Source organism: Schistocerca piceifrons, chromosome 1 (genome assembly GCF_021461385.2).
Source record: "Schistocerca piceifrons isolate TAMUIC-IGC-003096 chromosome 1, iqSchPice1.1, whole genome shotgun sequence".
NCBI classification, from domain to species: Eukaryota; Metazoa; Arthropoda; class Insecta; order Orthoptera; family Acrididae; genus Schistocerca; species Schistocerca piceifrons.
The window spans coordinates 685,092,060-685,108,159 of record NC_060138.1 but is presented as its reverse complement, the minus strand read 5'-3'; the positions used below and the strand labels follow the sequence as shown (position 1 = coordinate 685,108,159).

General features: G+C 35.8%; 2 protein-coding genes across 3 annotated transcripts in view; both read right to left on the bottom strand.

Annotated features, from left to right (window-relative positions):
• Positions 1-10,063, bottom strand: part of LOC124709411 (neurocalcin homolog) — a 43,208-nt gene extending 33,145 nt beyond the window's left edge. Inside the window, exons 1-2 of the mRNA XM_047240837.1 lie at positions 8,345-10,063; positions 1,652-1,770 (exon numbers count right to left, since the gene is read on the bottom strand). Coding sequence (XP_047096793.1) covers positions 1,652-1,770; positions 8,345-8,414 — 189 coding nt within the window. The 5' untranslated portion in view covers positions 8,415-10,063. The remainder of the gene's footprint in view (positions 1-1,651; positions 1,771-8,344) is intronic.
• Positions 10,064-10,200: 137 nt separating this feature from the next.
• Positions 10,201-16,100, bottom strand: part of LOC124709385 (neuronal calcium sensor 2) — a 672,737-nt gene continuing 666,837 nt past the window's right edge. For both annotated transcript variants that reach the window (XM_047240834.1, XM_047240835.1), the window contains one exon: positions 10,201-13,351. In XM_047240834.1, the coding sequence (XP_047096790.1) occupies positions 13,175-13,351 (177 nt within the window). In that variant the 3' untranslated portion in view covers positions 10,201-13,174. The remainder of the gene's footprint in view (positions 13,352-16,100) is intronic.

Here is a 16,100-nt window from a genome sequence, read left to right as displayed (position 1 = left end):
GAAACAATTCATGAGGTCATGCCATCTACTTTGTGCACTATGGGCTGGACAGCCATCACGTTGGTACCACAGGTTCTTGCTACTCGGCAAGGGAACACCTCCCAGCATCTGTGGAAAATGGTCTGTTAGAAGGCTGCAATAGCTGTGCACTTTATGTGCTCTGTCTATGAGAAACAGGCATCTGAGCTGATGGTTTGCTATCCTACACTGCACATTTACACTCCATGGACACAGATGATCCACCTGACGAAGCCGACAGGGATTATCAACAAACCAATAGTGCATTTTTCAGTTGTTTAGCTGGCCATAATTGATAAATGTGAATTCATACTAAATAATATATGTACCACATCAAGAGTATCCTATCTTAATGTCCATGTATAAAGTTAACATGATTCTCGCAATCACTTCCATGCAATATTGATGGAGAGAGATGTGACAGGGATGGAACTGATGCCAATGGAGAATGCATAAGCCAGTTGCAAGACTCATGCTACTTCCTCAAGTGACTGTGTGGGAGCTAACATGTGGTTCAATTGCAATGACAGCAAGGACATTAATTTCTACCTCTTACCTTCTGTTGCATTGTCTATGTGTTACACTACCACTTTCACATAACTGTTTGAAGAGGGTGATAAAAAGAATGTGGAGATTGTTGATGTCTACTGGTATATCTTGCTGCATACAACATACACGAATGAACTGCATTGTTGCTACATTCTCCATACAACATGAGCATGGTAAATCCCATCATCCGCTCATGGCCTACTGCTTGGACTGTCACACACTATCTGACTAGCAAGTCACAATGCACTCACAGAACACACAAGCACACTGTAGGCAAACATAACAACATTTACCTACGCAGGTTGAATGGCACAAACAAGTGTCAGCGCGGAAACTTTTCAAAATACAATCTCTCAAAAATGACTCACACTACAATACTGCAACAAACACCATTGACATTCTGCTTTTAGTTATTTAATGTCATTAGGCTTTGTTCCCTTTAAAAAAGTGTATGTTTGCACAAAAATATATTTTCTATGTTTTATTTCAATCTGTTTATTGGTTAACAATACAAGCTCCTGACTACCAATCCACTCTGCGAAAACTACATATCAACAGCACTTCCCACTTCTGCAACATATGTGGTGAAAGTTTTAGGTGATTCTCCCTGTGTAGTTATTAACAGCTGTATCACACACATACATTTCAAAAGTGTCAATTACATAATGATAAAAAAATGTATTTTCAGAAAGAGCAAACATTAAATATTTTATTGTGTAGCTCCAAGAGTGCACACTACAAAGGTAAATAAAGGTGTGAACTGAAAGTGTATGGTGTATAATTCTCATTTTCAATATTATAGGTGACTAGTTCTACAGGTAACCGAACAAACAGTAACAGAGACCATGTATCTCTCTCTCTCTCTCTCTCTCTCTCTCTCTCTCTCTCTCTCTCTCTCTCTCTCTCTCTTGCCTTCATTCAATGGTTGGGAATGCTCTGCTCCTTCACAGGATTTTTGAGAGAGAGAGAGAGGGGGGGGGGGGGGGGGGGGGCGGAGGGAGTACATTAAAAATAACTTTAAAATGTATGAATTAACAGGTCTTTACAGAGAGACTTTGCATTGTTTCAGATAAAACATACAAACCTTTGATGCATCCCCATATGGGAAAAAGTTCCCATATATCTTCTTAAACTCTTCAACACTTAAGTGTCCACTTGGACAGTCTTTCAGGAAGCCTTTGTACCATTCCTGAATTTCCGCATCTGGCACAAAAATACAAATGTTAACATAAAAATGTTATGTGAAAACAAACTCAACTAACAACAAAACATATTGAGACACTATCTGATTATTTCCCACATTCAACAATTGTTTTTCAAAATGTGGATATCTCATAGGTTTAGAGACATGGGTCACAAGGATGCAATACAGATCTCAGAAGACAGAAAACACAGGTAAGAGAGGAATATAAGAAAATGCAATGGCAATTAATATTAATGCAAGGACAAAATATGCAGAAGAGAAGAACGCAAATGCAAAAAGAAATAGTGAGATGAAGTCAACTGAGAATGATGCAAAAGTGAAAATTCACAGCAAGAATTTGACACAATTATAACATCATTATGATTTTTATATGGGTGTTTATTAACCCTGTCACACTTGAATTTTTTCCGAAGGAAGAACATTTTTGCTTTATGCTGTAATGCCCTTATGTGATTTTTTAAGGACTTGAGATGCAAGATTTATACGTAAATATGTGGCTGTTTTCAAAATATATTTTTTACACTTGGCTCCCTTTTTATGGACTAAAATACTAATTTTAAAATATTCACTGTAGTAATAAATAAACTGGTCATCCAATAATTACCATTCAATATAACAATAACAATAATATTCATTTATATAGTGGAATATAGTTAACCAATCACTTCAATACATTCTGGTGGTCAAAAGCTGCTGTGTACTGCTACAATGACTATTTGATGTTTTTAATGTGAATCCCAACAGTTGGCAGCATTTGTACATGATAAAAAGATTGTACATTCACACATGTGTACATGAGGTTTCCACTGGGGAAAATTCTGGTTGCAAATTTTCTTTTATCTCATCTATCATTGCAAATCTTTGCCCTTTCAATGGGATTTTCAACTAAGAGCCCATAAAATTTAATGTACAGAACTGTAGCCAGTGGGTATGAAAGGGTTAATGTAGAAAGTACACTAATTGTATTGTGCTTCACACAAGTGTCCTCTGAGATGCCTAGATGGGCAACAATAATTTGGCTTCTTCCATAAATAGCTCCATCTTTTCAGATTTGGCTTCTGTGCTGGAAAAAACTAAATAGCAATATTTTCACAACAGATTTTGCACAAAACATGGCAAAAAGTGTTCAGGAAAGCAGGAGCTCAATAGATTACAATATTGCACAGAATTGAATGCAAAGCAAATACTGTCTTACGCAAAACAAATAAAATAAATGCTGAGTTGGTGTTGAAGGGAACAATACTCTTAGTCAAAAGAGATAGAAAAAAGGCACACTGAAATCAAACACAAAAGAAGAGCAGTAGCAGGCAATATAAAGATGAAAGGGAAGTATAGTAGCTGGAGACAGTAGCACGAGTACAGACATGACAGATATGAAGAAAATTACGGGTGCAAGAGGCATTAGTTAACGGCCAACACATGAAGTTCAAAACTAATAAAAAAGACAGGGTTAATACAACAGTGATAAGATGGTAAGACTATTTATGTTGCAAGACAAAAAAATAGTTCAATTGAATTCAAACTGATTGGTGAAATTCTTGTCGGAAAATAGAATAATTTTTGTAGGCTATGGTGTGTGTGTGTGTGTGTGTGTGTGTGTGTGTGTGTGTTCTTAGAATATGTGAATCTTTTTATAAGGTATAATATTGTAAAAAGGAAGGAAGACCATTGCCATAAAGGCCAACTGAAAAGCTCAAAAGAGGATTTTCAAAACAGTAAAGAAAAGACACCTTTTGTTTTTAAAAATAGGAAAAACTGTGCGTCTAAAATTTTCTGTAGTTATTTAAACACTCAAATTTATACAATGTCCACTCAAGTCTCTGGTTCATGTTTTAGCATGTTTTAATCAGGTAATTCCTAGCACTGAGAAGTGCAGTTACTTCTGCTCCAAAAACCTTACTTTTCTTAACACTTGTATCAATATGATAAACATAATTTTGAAAGACATATGATGCACTCCCTAAATAATACTATCATGCCTTCACAGCCTATGATACAAGGTCCTCATTCAGTGGATGAGTGACCAGTTTCTCACTATCTCTTGCCCTGTACCTTTTCCTAACATAGTCCTTCCATTCAGCGCTCACGACAGGAAATTTATTTCTCTCACTGGTCCATTTTAAAACATCAAGCAATGATTTGTCTGTGGCTGGCGTTTGTTAATACCACGTAATGTTCCAGCTAGTGTTGAGCTTCTTGGTGAAACAATGAGTACCAATCTATCAATCGACATGAATGACCATGAACTATATGCTATTTGGTATGCAGACATATCAGTATCCACAATGTTTATGTCATTAATTACATTTCCTACCTCATATGAGTTCTGTTCAAAAAAATTCCAGAATTTTGACCACAAAATTTTTCTACGCTTACCTTTTACTTATTGCACATGTCCTCCTATGAAATACTCTCCTCCACAATTGATATACGTCTCCCAACCTCATTTCCCATTCCGGAAGTAGTCTTTGTATGCCTCTTGCTGGATAGTGTTAAGTGCTGGTTGTGAATTTTCTTTTATCTCATCTATCACTGCAAATCTTCATCCTTTCAAGGGGATTTTCAACTTTGGAGATGCAAGAGCCATGACTGTCTCACCACCTTTCAGGCAGTTTCCTTATCACATTTATCATAGGCATCGCATCACTCTTGATAGTAGCATCGATTAACAGTTTGTCCCTGTGGCACGAATCCATAATGAACCAATCCTTCACAGTCAAAAAAAATTATCAGCATGGCTTTGACATTTTACCTTATCTGATGAGCTTTTTTTGGTCATGGAGAACCTTGCCCAACACACTGTGAAGACTGAACCTTAGCCTCAACATCACAGCTGTAGACCCACATCTTGTCACCAGTTACGATTCTCTTAACAAACACCTCATTCTCATTTGTGTGATATCTCTTCATGGATTGCAAGGTGAAGGTCTTTCTGGTCTTGAATCATGAGCCATTAGATGAACCTGTTGGCAACATGAAGCATTCCAAGATGCTGTGTCAGGATTTCATGACATGATCCAACTGAAATGTTACATTCTTCTGCAATCTCTTGACAATCAGTTTTCAGGTGGCACCTACAATTTCATTGACGTTCCTGATGAGCATTGCCGGTAGAAGTCTAAAGGCATCCTCAATGAGGGTCATCTTTAACTTAATAGTGCAATAGTCATGCACCAACAGGAACGAATGTGCGGGTGCGTTATCATGATGCAAGATCCATGATTGTCTCACCAGCTTTCAGGCAGTTTCCTTCTCACATTTGCTCATAGGCATCGCAACACTCCTGATAGTACCATCAATTTTTAAACCCATATGAACCAATTCGTGACACCGAGTATGGCTTAAGTACTCATCACCGAAGGCTTTCTGCATTATTTGGTATGTCTCTGTAAATGTTTTCTTGAGTTTCACATAAAATTCGATGCAAATGCATTGCACCTCCGACTCTGCCATCTTGAAATCTGGAAACTGTCTGACACAATTTTCTACTCAATACAGTACTGAACAATAACTAACAGACATACAATAACTAACAGACATACAACAATGAAACTTCTGGCAGTGACACATTAAACACAGACAAGTGCAGAGATGTAAACTGCATTTCTCTCTGACACACAATTAGCATGAAATTACGGATCTTCTGGAATTTTTTGAACAGACCTCACATGTATTGAGTTTCTTCCCTCACTCATCAGCATTTTTGGTTCCCCAAGACAAATTTCACATTAAATAAGCTACTAATAATGAATCAATTATACTCTCCTGTCATCTGTCAAACACCAAAATCTTTAATTATGTGCTAACCTTCTTGTAGTTATTACTGATACAATGTCGTGCTCGACCTCCATACCATCTGTAGACACTGTTTCGTTGAAGTACGTGACATCCTACTCAAATGAATCATTTCTCAGTTTTATCATCCTGCCATGGCATTGCCCTTTTCTCCTTTCCGCTACCCATCATCCCTTCATTGCCACAAAAAATGCTTTAGTGGTTAAGAGACTAGACTCACATTTGAAAGAATGGGGTTCAAATCCTTGTCTGGGCTACCCCCATTTATCCTAAATCAGTTCCTTGAATGGTTTGAAATGACAATCATTTTCTTTCCAACAGTCCCATCTTGAATGGCCTCATTGTCAAATCATAACCTCCTTTCCTTCTATAATCGACCACGATTTTTTCTCTGACTTTAGCAGGATCACTGTAGTGTCAGTAAATGGTATTTTCCAGTGGAGTCAAATGACACATCTAGATATTATCACTCATCCATGTCACTGAGTGCGCTGATTCTGATTAAATTTGTTGCAGTGCAAGGACGTAGTTCAAGGTCAATAAACAATCACGTAAATAATTTCATAGTAATTGGAGCACACTCATTTTTTGTTTTTATAGGGACTATTGTAACTTAAAATACATGAAGCCCAGTATCATGGTAAGGACTAAGCATTTCTGTGTCGAGGTAATGTCACTGTAAAGCTGACAGAGAACCTAATAATGAGTGATGAACACTTCAACTTACATGAAGATTTGGGTCTGAACTCAGTTTATTAAGATCTCACCAGCTATCTCACTCATCACAGCCATAAACTATCAAGGCGCATTTCATGGATTTACAGTAAGGGTACAGGACAACTAAAGTGAATTAAAGAGCATAGCAAGCACTCAGCTATTAACATCAACATAACACAAATGCATGTCCAGGTAACAATAATGTGGAAGGCTACTGACTATATCACAGAGAGAAGACAATTATACAACTCATTAAAACAATATGGGCAAAGATAGGATCATCAAACCAGAAATTTATGATCAGGTCTCATGTTAAGTTTTCTCCTCTTTCTACAAACTGCTGTACCTCACTTTGTCATTTGTGACGAAGCAAGCTGGGATCTTGATGGGTTGAACTTCCAGCCCCCATTTTTCAGCCAGTATTACAATGCAGTACGTTGAAAAATGCAGTACGTTGACAATGAGGACTATCAACGAAGAAATAAAGCAGGTGAACATCACACAGTCAACCAGGACTTTTCCCCTGTCATAATTTGCTTCTAACATACTATCTCTGTGTTGGTTTCTGTTTAATTATAACTTAGTCTATAAGATACGAGGGTGGTTTGAAAAGTTCTTGGGATGGAATAGAAAAAGAGTACTTACATCACTGAAACTTTTTTTTATTTTTCAGTGTAGTCTCCTTGTAGATTAATGCACTTGGTCCAACAATGTTCCATTGCCTTGATCCCATCTCAAAAATGAGTTTCCTCCAGGCCTGCAAAACAGTTGTCAACACTGGCTATCAATTCATCATTTGAAGTAAATCTTCATTCACCAAGAAAAATTTTGAGTTTTGGGATGAGATGGAAGTTTGACAGAAGCCATATCAGGTGAATAAGGCGGACGTGGCAACAAGTCATACCTTATTTCATGTAATTTTGCCATGGTGACTGCATGTGTGCAGGTGCACATTGTCTTGATGGAAGATGACTTCCTTCCTTGCTAAACTTGGCCTTTTTTCACATATCGTTTGTTGCAATTTGTCCAGGAGGTTATCGTAGTATTCTCCAGTAATTGTTTGCCAAGTGTGGAGATAATCCACAAACAGAATCCCATTTGCATCCCAGAACACAGATGCCATGACCTTTCCTGCCGAAGGAATTGTCTTTGCTTTCTTTGGTGGCAGAGAATCAGCACATTTCCACCTTTGACTGTTGGTTTGTCTCTGGGGTATAGTAGTGCACCCAAGTTTCATCAGTGGCCACAAACCAGTGCAAAAAATCTTATTCGTTTCTCCTAAAACAGGCCAAACATTGTTCCGATATGTCCATTCTCATGCGTTTTTGATCCAGTGTCAAGAGTCGCGGCACCCATTTTGCAGATAATTTTATCATTTCTAATTCTTCAGTTAAAATGTGATATACCCTTCCAGATGACATCTTTCAAGCATGAGAAGTTTCACACACTTTCAACGGGCGATCCTCCATGACCATTTTGTGTACTTCTGCAATGATTTCTGGAGTAGTGACATATCTTGCCTGACCCCTGCATGGATCATCATCTAAGCTCTCCTGACCAAATTTAAATTCATTTGTCCACTTGGCAACAGTTGAATAGAAGAAGCAGAAGCCCCCAGTGTATTCAGGAAATTGGCATGAATGTCTTTTGCTTTCATACCTTTCTTTACTAAGTACTTAATCACTGCTCGAATCTTGATTTTTTCCTTCTTCTCAAATCTCTAAGCAGAAACAACACAGAGCCACATCACTGCCACATGAGCACTGACTTGGCATGTGATTACAGGCAACAGTCCAATGAATATCATTTCAACAACTCATTGTGCTAGTGTGCTGACCTCTCGTGGTGATTCTGAGAACTTTTCAAACCATCCTCGTAATGTGAACCTTGCATAATTTATTTTTGTGCACATTCAGTAGCTATATATTATGAGAGTTAAAGGAGGTATGTGCTCAATTGTTTTTCATAACTAAATTACAATAAATTAAAAATCACACACACACACACACACACACACACACACACACACACACACACACACACATGCAAAGATTAACTCACCAGAAAATTCAGTATTTTGTCTAAGATCCTCCAGTACTTCAGGTTTGAGTTTGCTGTTCTGTTTTCCCATTTTTCTTACTACAATCTACAACTAGATTCAAAGAAAATTATTCCACCAGTCGCACCTACAATAACAAAACAAAGTTAATAAATGAAATCAGATTGTTACTACATAACAAATTCTGTGTAACATAACATTCACATACATCACATCATCACTTGAAAGGGTTTTCTAATTCAATTTCAATAACTACAATCATGTTTTCTTTTTAAGGAATGATTTCATTTCCAATAATTTCTGAGTTATCTTTACAAGTTTATCACGAAAATATGTGAAGCTTTTCTTAATTTACCATTCAAAATCGCTCAGAATCTCAATGCTATTTATGTAAGTTTTAATATCTGTGCCCAACTTTCATGACATACAGTAAGAAATTACAGTTTTGTCAGAAATATGAGATTCCAGACAACACTTCCATGTCTCAAACTACATACACCATACAGTGCACTATAAAATTGACTTTTCATAGCATCCTATGCTCTTATAATGAATTGCAGAATGCAGATTGCACTACCATCAAGTTAAATAATGGTATCAATCCTACCAATACTACACAATGAAATAAAAGTTTAAAGGTAATTCCCAGGGAACAACATTGATGTAATATATAACAAGTAGCACAAATTTATAGCTCTTTGAGAAATCACCTTCAAACTGCAATTGAGAATTGCTGATGGAACCTCATACATCTGGTACAATAAAAAACAAAGCATAGCAATGACAAATTGATAGCAATACAACAACTTATATGCAAAACTCATATTAAAGGTAGCTATGCTTTATCTACAGCACACACATCTCATCAGTGTTTTAAAAAAAGATTTACAAATACTGAAAGTGATGCAGGGATTTCATCATTGTTAGAATGCTGTATTACAACAGCATGTGCAGAGAGAGTACAAAAATATAAATTGTGCATGGACAGTATAAATGGCTTATCCTCATACATTCTGTCAAATAATATTATTTTACATAGTAATTAATGTTAATTCCAGCTCTTTATCAGCTACATAACATACCATTTTCTTGGCAGTAAATTAGATCTGTACATGAAACATCAAGCATATGAAAGAGATATAAGTTCAGAGTAGGTTTTGCCATAACAAAGAAAGTCATATCAACACAATAAATTGTGCTACACATACACTTCTATGTCACTTCCTTTCCTAATTCATTTAGTCTTTAAAATATCAAGACTCACTGAAACAAGAAGACAGCAACATTAAACGCGTGTTTCATCATAAATCAACAAGTATTAAATTTATGTCATGCTGAAACTTCATATATGATCATTAATTGTCTAGGAGAAGAATATACCTATGAATTGGATTACATTAACACATCAAGATTTCATCTCTTTAACATGGAAAATATCTGATTGAATTTTCCTGATATTTATATAACATACATAATAGAAGGGGAAAGGCATCATTGCTTTAAGAGACTTGTTCCCAATATTTTAAAATTACAAAATATGGCAAAAACTGAAGGCTTGTAGTTTAAATGTAAATGTCCACAAAACAGTTTCTTCATTACCACTATATAATGTATTTGAAATGTTTATGCCCATACAGTTCAGCTTGTTTCAAATTAAATGCACCATTGAATGAAACAAAAATTGTGTTTTGAACAAATAATTTGGTCTCTTACTTTTCAGTCAAATGTTCCCCACACTTTGAGGCAGATGTAATGAATAACAAGCTCTATTTCACAATTACAGTATAACGGTCTACACTTTACAGCACACAATATTATGAAACCTGAACCTCAGAGTTCCCTCTTCCATTACCCCCCCTCTCTCTCTCTCTCTCTCTCTCTCTCTCTCTCTCTCTCACACACACACACACACACATACACACACACAAACACACACACACACACACACACACACACACTGTATTGACTTTGCATTTTAAGGCCTGGTTTCAAGCAAATTGTGTTTTTTTTTACATAAATTATTACACAAAAGTTAAAGATGATTAAAATGTTAAAAGGACAAACCTACTACATAACACTAATGAAAAAGCATTGCTATATGTATACAACTGCCACACTGATGAATGATATATTTTTAAACCTGTATCATTAAACCCCTTTCATGAAAATACAGCTCTTGTGAACAATCTGTACCACTGTTAATCCATATGAGAAAATATAGAGGAAAAACATTAAAAATTTTGAAGATAAGATGACACAAAAATATCACTGAGACAAAGCTCCTACCATATCTTGCAATCATGCATTCACGAAGAAAGGTATTTCCAACTGACTTATGATGAAAGGACTGAACATGATTCATTTTTTAAAGTGGAAATAAATTTTGCAGCTTGTTAGTAATCTGATACTTGCAAAGTGTACAGTATGGATAAGCTAGCATAGTACTTCAAATGTAAGTTTATTATATTTCCACTTTTGGTGATCCAATGTAGAAGAATGATAAGGAAGGTGTTAGAAAAGGCCTGAGGCAAAGTGACAGTTTATCACTGATCTGATGAACTAAATTCAAATGTTATTTCAGGAGCTGTCATCACAACTAATCTTTGTCAGCTAAGACATTCAGATCGGTACTTGAATGAGCATATCGAAGTACAAATATTTCATAAATATTACACTTCAGGAGTGTACCACAAGAAGCAGAGTATAAGGGTAACATTTTTTAAGTTACTTTTTTCAGAATACCTTCATTCCACTGATTACAGTTAAACACCAGCAATGCGACTTGTTCAGTGAATAACTTCAATGAAAAAATATGCAGAGTTTCTACAATAGTAGAGTGATTTCATGAGTAAGTTGATGAATCATCACAAAATAAGCTGCATCTAATATAAGAGATGTACAAACATATTCACAGAGTGGCAGTTTTCAAGTATAAAATTTACATCCATCCAGAATACATATTATCACAGCATTTCAGTATATGATGTCATGTGAAAAGATTAGTTTTTAAGGAGCAAGAACGAAGAGAGAATGAAGGAATACACAAACAACAAAACAAAAATAAGAAAAGAAGGAAAAATAAATACAGCATAATAAACATTGAAAGCTGGTCTTTTAGTTGCCAGTATCGATAAGCTTTTCAATGTCATTTCAAAAATAGTTAAGTCTGGCATATGGAAATGAGAAAATAACATTTCTTATAACTATGAAATGTGCAGAGTGGGGAGGAACTGTCTTTTTTTCTTCAATGCAGTAAATCTATTGCTATGAAACATGCAAACTAATAGCTTTCAGTAGCACACAACATGTTACAAATTAGTGAATGGGCAATGGGCACATCATCTACACAATGTGGCCATAAATATACAGCAAAGAACATAATGTCCAGATAACAACAGGTAGATTATGAATTTCTGACAGATTTCACTCTAAGTGCAAGATCTGTGACAAACACTTAGTTTGCTCTAAACAGTATTGCTGAAAAATAGAAAAAACAGGCAGTGGCATGGAACAGCTTACTACTCACTCCACATGCCAGTTTTTAACAGAATGAATTTAACTTGCTGAATGTTTGAGAACTACAGTCTCAACTTAGACTGTGTTCACAGGTGAAGAAAGCACTTACAGAAGACAAGGAGCAAGGATTATGGAGGCATAATGTAATCTGGAACACTGGCAGTGACAGTATCTCTAAAAGACACAGAGCTGATCATATATCTGGTTCCTGCTACAAAGAAGGAATCTACAAATTCTGGAAATGTAATTACACACCCATATTTAACAACTTTCTATTAACTGCTTTGTGATATTTTATCACCTCCCATGAAATACTGCTGGTGGGTATGTTACACAGTTGCCAGAGAGAGACCAAAAGAAAAGCATGCCACCTAAAGTAAATTTCAAAAAATATTCATCAGTTACTAAAAAAATCACTCAGAAAAATAATTTGACAATTAAGTCAATGAAGTGACATAAATAAATAATTTGTAAGCAATTTCCTTGTTATTTTAAATTTCAAAAACTATCCATCAGTTATTAAAAAAATTATTCAGAAAAATCACTTATTAATTCAATGTAATGACACCAATAAATAATTAGTAATAAGTTTCCTTGTTATTTTAATTAACTGCAGTGTTGCAAAAAGATGTAAATGTTGCACAACACAAATATCATCCAGCAATAGGGTATTAGCAGCAAAATGATAATGAAGTTCCTACTACACATATACATGTCTATACTATTGTTAACCTGGGGTCAAGCATAGAAATGCAGTTACGTTTCTTTAGACATGAGCAAATAAGACTCAACCTTCTCTTCTTTTAAAGACTCTTAAAAACTTTGCAATACTTTCACAGTAGTTCAAAAATTAACTTAAAAGTACAATAAATAACAACCACATTATGTTACCAGCTGAAGAGATGGAGTCTTACATATTAATATAACAACAAATTAATGTCACAATTTCACAAAGAAAATGGAAATCAGATGATATCTATAGCCCTTGACATCTACCACTGTTATATTTCAATAACATACAGTGGAAATGCTGAAGGAATGTAGGATAAAAGTGGTAGAAAATATTTTCTGATTCATTTCAAGTAGTAACATGGAATGTGAGTTATAGCCCGTGTCACGCTGTTATAACACATCACTCTGTTTCTGTTACTGTGAGGCATATCAGTCTATCACAACAATTATGCTTTAAGCAGTGAATGACTAGCCTCACTTAGAGATGTACATGATCAAAAGAAATCTCGTTCTTATATTAATATCATAAAAAGAGAAGACATGACAATAATGTTCATTGAAATGAGATGCAACTTCTTCACTCATTATGGTGCAAGCATTTTAGAAAGTTCCTCATCTTGGAGACAACCCTTGAGGAATTCCTCTTGAGTCAACTGTCCATCGTTGTTCTCATCCATTTTGGCAAATATGTTTTTAGCTCGTTCCTCAGCTGAGTCAGCTGGTCTGTTAGAAGAGCAGGCACCTAGCATGTCATAGATCGCCTGAAACAAAAATTACCATATAATTATGGATCATCTATGGTAATACATCTTAAACATTGATGAGTTTTGATGTCAATATCAAGTATACACTGACAAAAGATGACTGAGAGTAACATGCATAGTTCATCTATGAAATGCCATGTAACTTCTACATAATATTGACATTTTTCACATCATCTAGAAATCCTATCATCTGTCACATGTGCAACATTCTGTTCTCATTCAAGAATGGAAATCCATAGTACACTATTTACATGAAGAAACTAGTCATTATTCTTTCCTTTAACAACCATGGAGAGGGGGGTGGTGGGAGGTGTTGACCCCTGTGGTTGCTGCTAACATTGAAAATCTTATCCCTTATCCTTGTTGTAATACTATATTCAATGCTTCTGTCTCTTCTTAATCTTTATTTGATTATTTTGCTTTGTTTTTGTGACGAACTGCAAATGCTACAAGACAACTTGGATATTTTTTTCATTGATTGTGATTCCATAAGCAAAACCAGATACCTGAAAGTCAAAATGAATTAGCTTTTACAATAACAGAGCAAAGCTGATGCCTACACTGAATATAAATAAGAACAGAAACCTATGAAGCAATTTTCATTAATTAACCTTTTAATAAATGAAAAAATCACCTCCACTGAAAGGGATAAATGTAATTGTTTATGAATTTGTTTGCAACACAGGAAAAAAAACGTACTGGATAAGGCAAACAGCCTCTATGTATGCCATTACAAACACTGTTTGATGTATTTGTACGTAAATATTTTCACAAGCAAATAAATGTCAATGTTTTGAAATTATGTTTATTTCACAGCACTTTACCATACAAAATTTATCAAGAATATCCATTATGAAGTTTGCTATGCATTAATAAATTTTATCACTGCTTGTTGTGTTAAGGATGGTAACTAATAATCTCACTCTCATCATTTAGTACTCAGCTAAGCAAAATGACATGACATGATGTGACATCCAATGTGAAAACATCATGAAGCTGACGTGACTTGACATGACTGCCCAGTGTTAATCAAACTTCACTGATTGGTCAAATCAAGCAAGGAATTCTTCAAGTGATTCATTCTCCCCACTTCTGTTCATCACTACTATGCTACAGTTGGCAATTCTACAGAGAAAAGACCTGGACTGTCAAACAGTAAGATATTCACAGAACATTTATCATCTACTGCATGTGGATGATCTCAAGCTGTTTGGAAAATCAGAGGCTGAAATCCAGCCACTGATTAACGCAGCAAGGATGTGGGAGAGTCAATTTGACCCTGCTCATTTTGTTTTGTTGGTAGCTGCGCAGTAGCACACTGTGGAAGTCCTCAGTAGCTGTAATTATCAGACTTCCCTCCCTAGTGCGTGCACACACTCAAGTCAGCTGCCATCCGTGAAAGGAGATAAACAAGTGCAACAGGTAAGAGGGTATTTTTGACCTTTCCATAACTGCGTAGTAGTATTTCTGTAGCATTTTTCAATTTATCTTTTTTCATGAATGTTTCATGTTTTTTGGTGTTTTTAATCAAAATGGACAATGAAGAAAGGTAGGCTGAGCGTATGCAATGTCGGCTGGTGGAATTACTACACAGTGAAAATGACTTTATGACAGATGGCAGTGAAAATGAAGATTTTGTAAATGAGCACAGTGTCAGTAGTGGTATTGAGCAAGATACAAGTGAAGGCAGTGACAAAGAAGAAAATACACCACTAAATGAGCTACAACTACTGCCCACTATACTGTGTTACCAAAATTAGTCAAGCGATTGGAAAATCAGGTATGCAGTTAATTTTATTTTGGTAAAGATGGATTCAAGTGCTGCAAAAATCCACCTCAACAACAAGTTCGGACCCTTTATATAGGGTTGTTGTACATTGCTGGATTTTACCAATCTGTGAGGCAGAACACTGTTGACCTTTGGGCTTCCTACGAAGCAGGTGTTGAAATATTTCAATGTTTTCATTTTATTCAAAGCTCTCTTCATTTTGATGATAAATCCACATGTGAAGAAAGAAGACAGCAGGACAACTTAGCACCAATACATCAGATATTTGAAATATTTGCTGAAAACTGCAAGAAAGCATATGTACTAGAAGAATAGACAACCATGGATGAAATGCTGCTTGCATTGAGAGGCAGATGCACATTTAGACAATACATTCCATCAAAACTGGCCAAATATGGCATAAAAATATTTGGTTTGGCCAATGCAAAGAATTTCTATATCTTCAACTCAAAGTATATGCTGGGAAGCAGCGAGAGGGATCATTTTCACTGAGTAATAAATCATTTGATGCGGTGAATTGGCTGGTGCGACCCATTTCAAAAACAAGCCGTAATGTGACTTTTGATAACTGATTTACGAGCTATGTCACATCTGCTGAAAGAACACAAGCTAACTTCTGCGGCAACAGTGTGTAAGAACAAGAGGCAAATCCCTCCTGAATTTTGCAAAATTTGCGGTAGAGAAATCTACTCATCTAAGTTCGGTTTCCAAAAGGATATTACACTTGTTTCTCATACACCAAAGAAAAACAAAGTTGTTTTGCTCATGTCTAGTCTTCATCACAGTACTGAAACTGATGAATCAACAGGAGATAAAAAGAAACCAGAGATAAACATGTTTTATAATTCTACAAAAGATGGAGCTGAAATTGCAGATGAGCAGTCAGCAAGTTATGATGTAAGCCGCAACTCAAAAAAATGGCCTCAGTCTGTCTTCTGTGCAATACTGAATATGGCC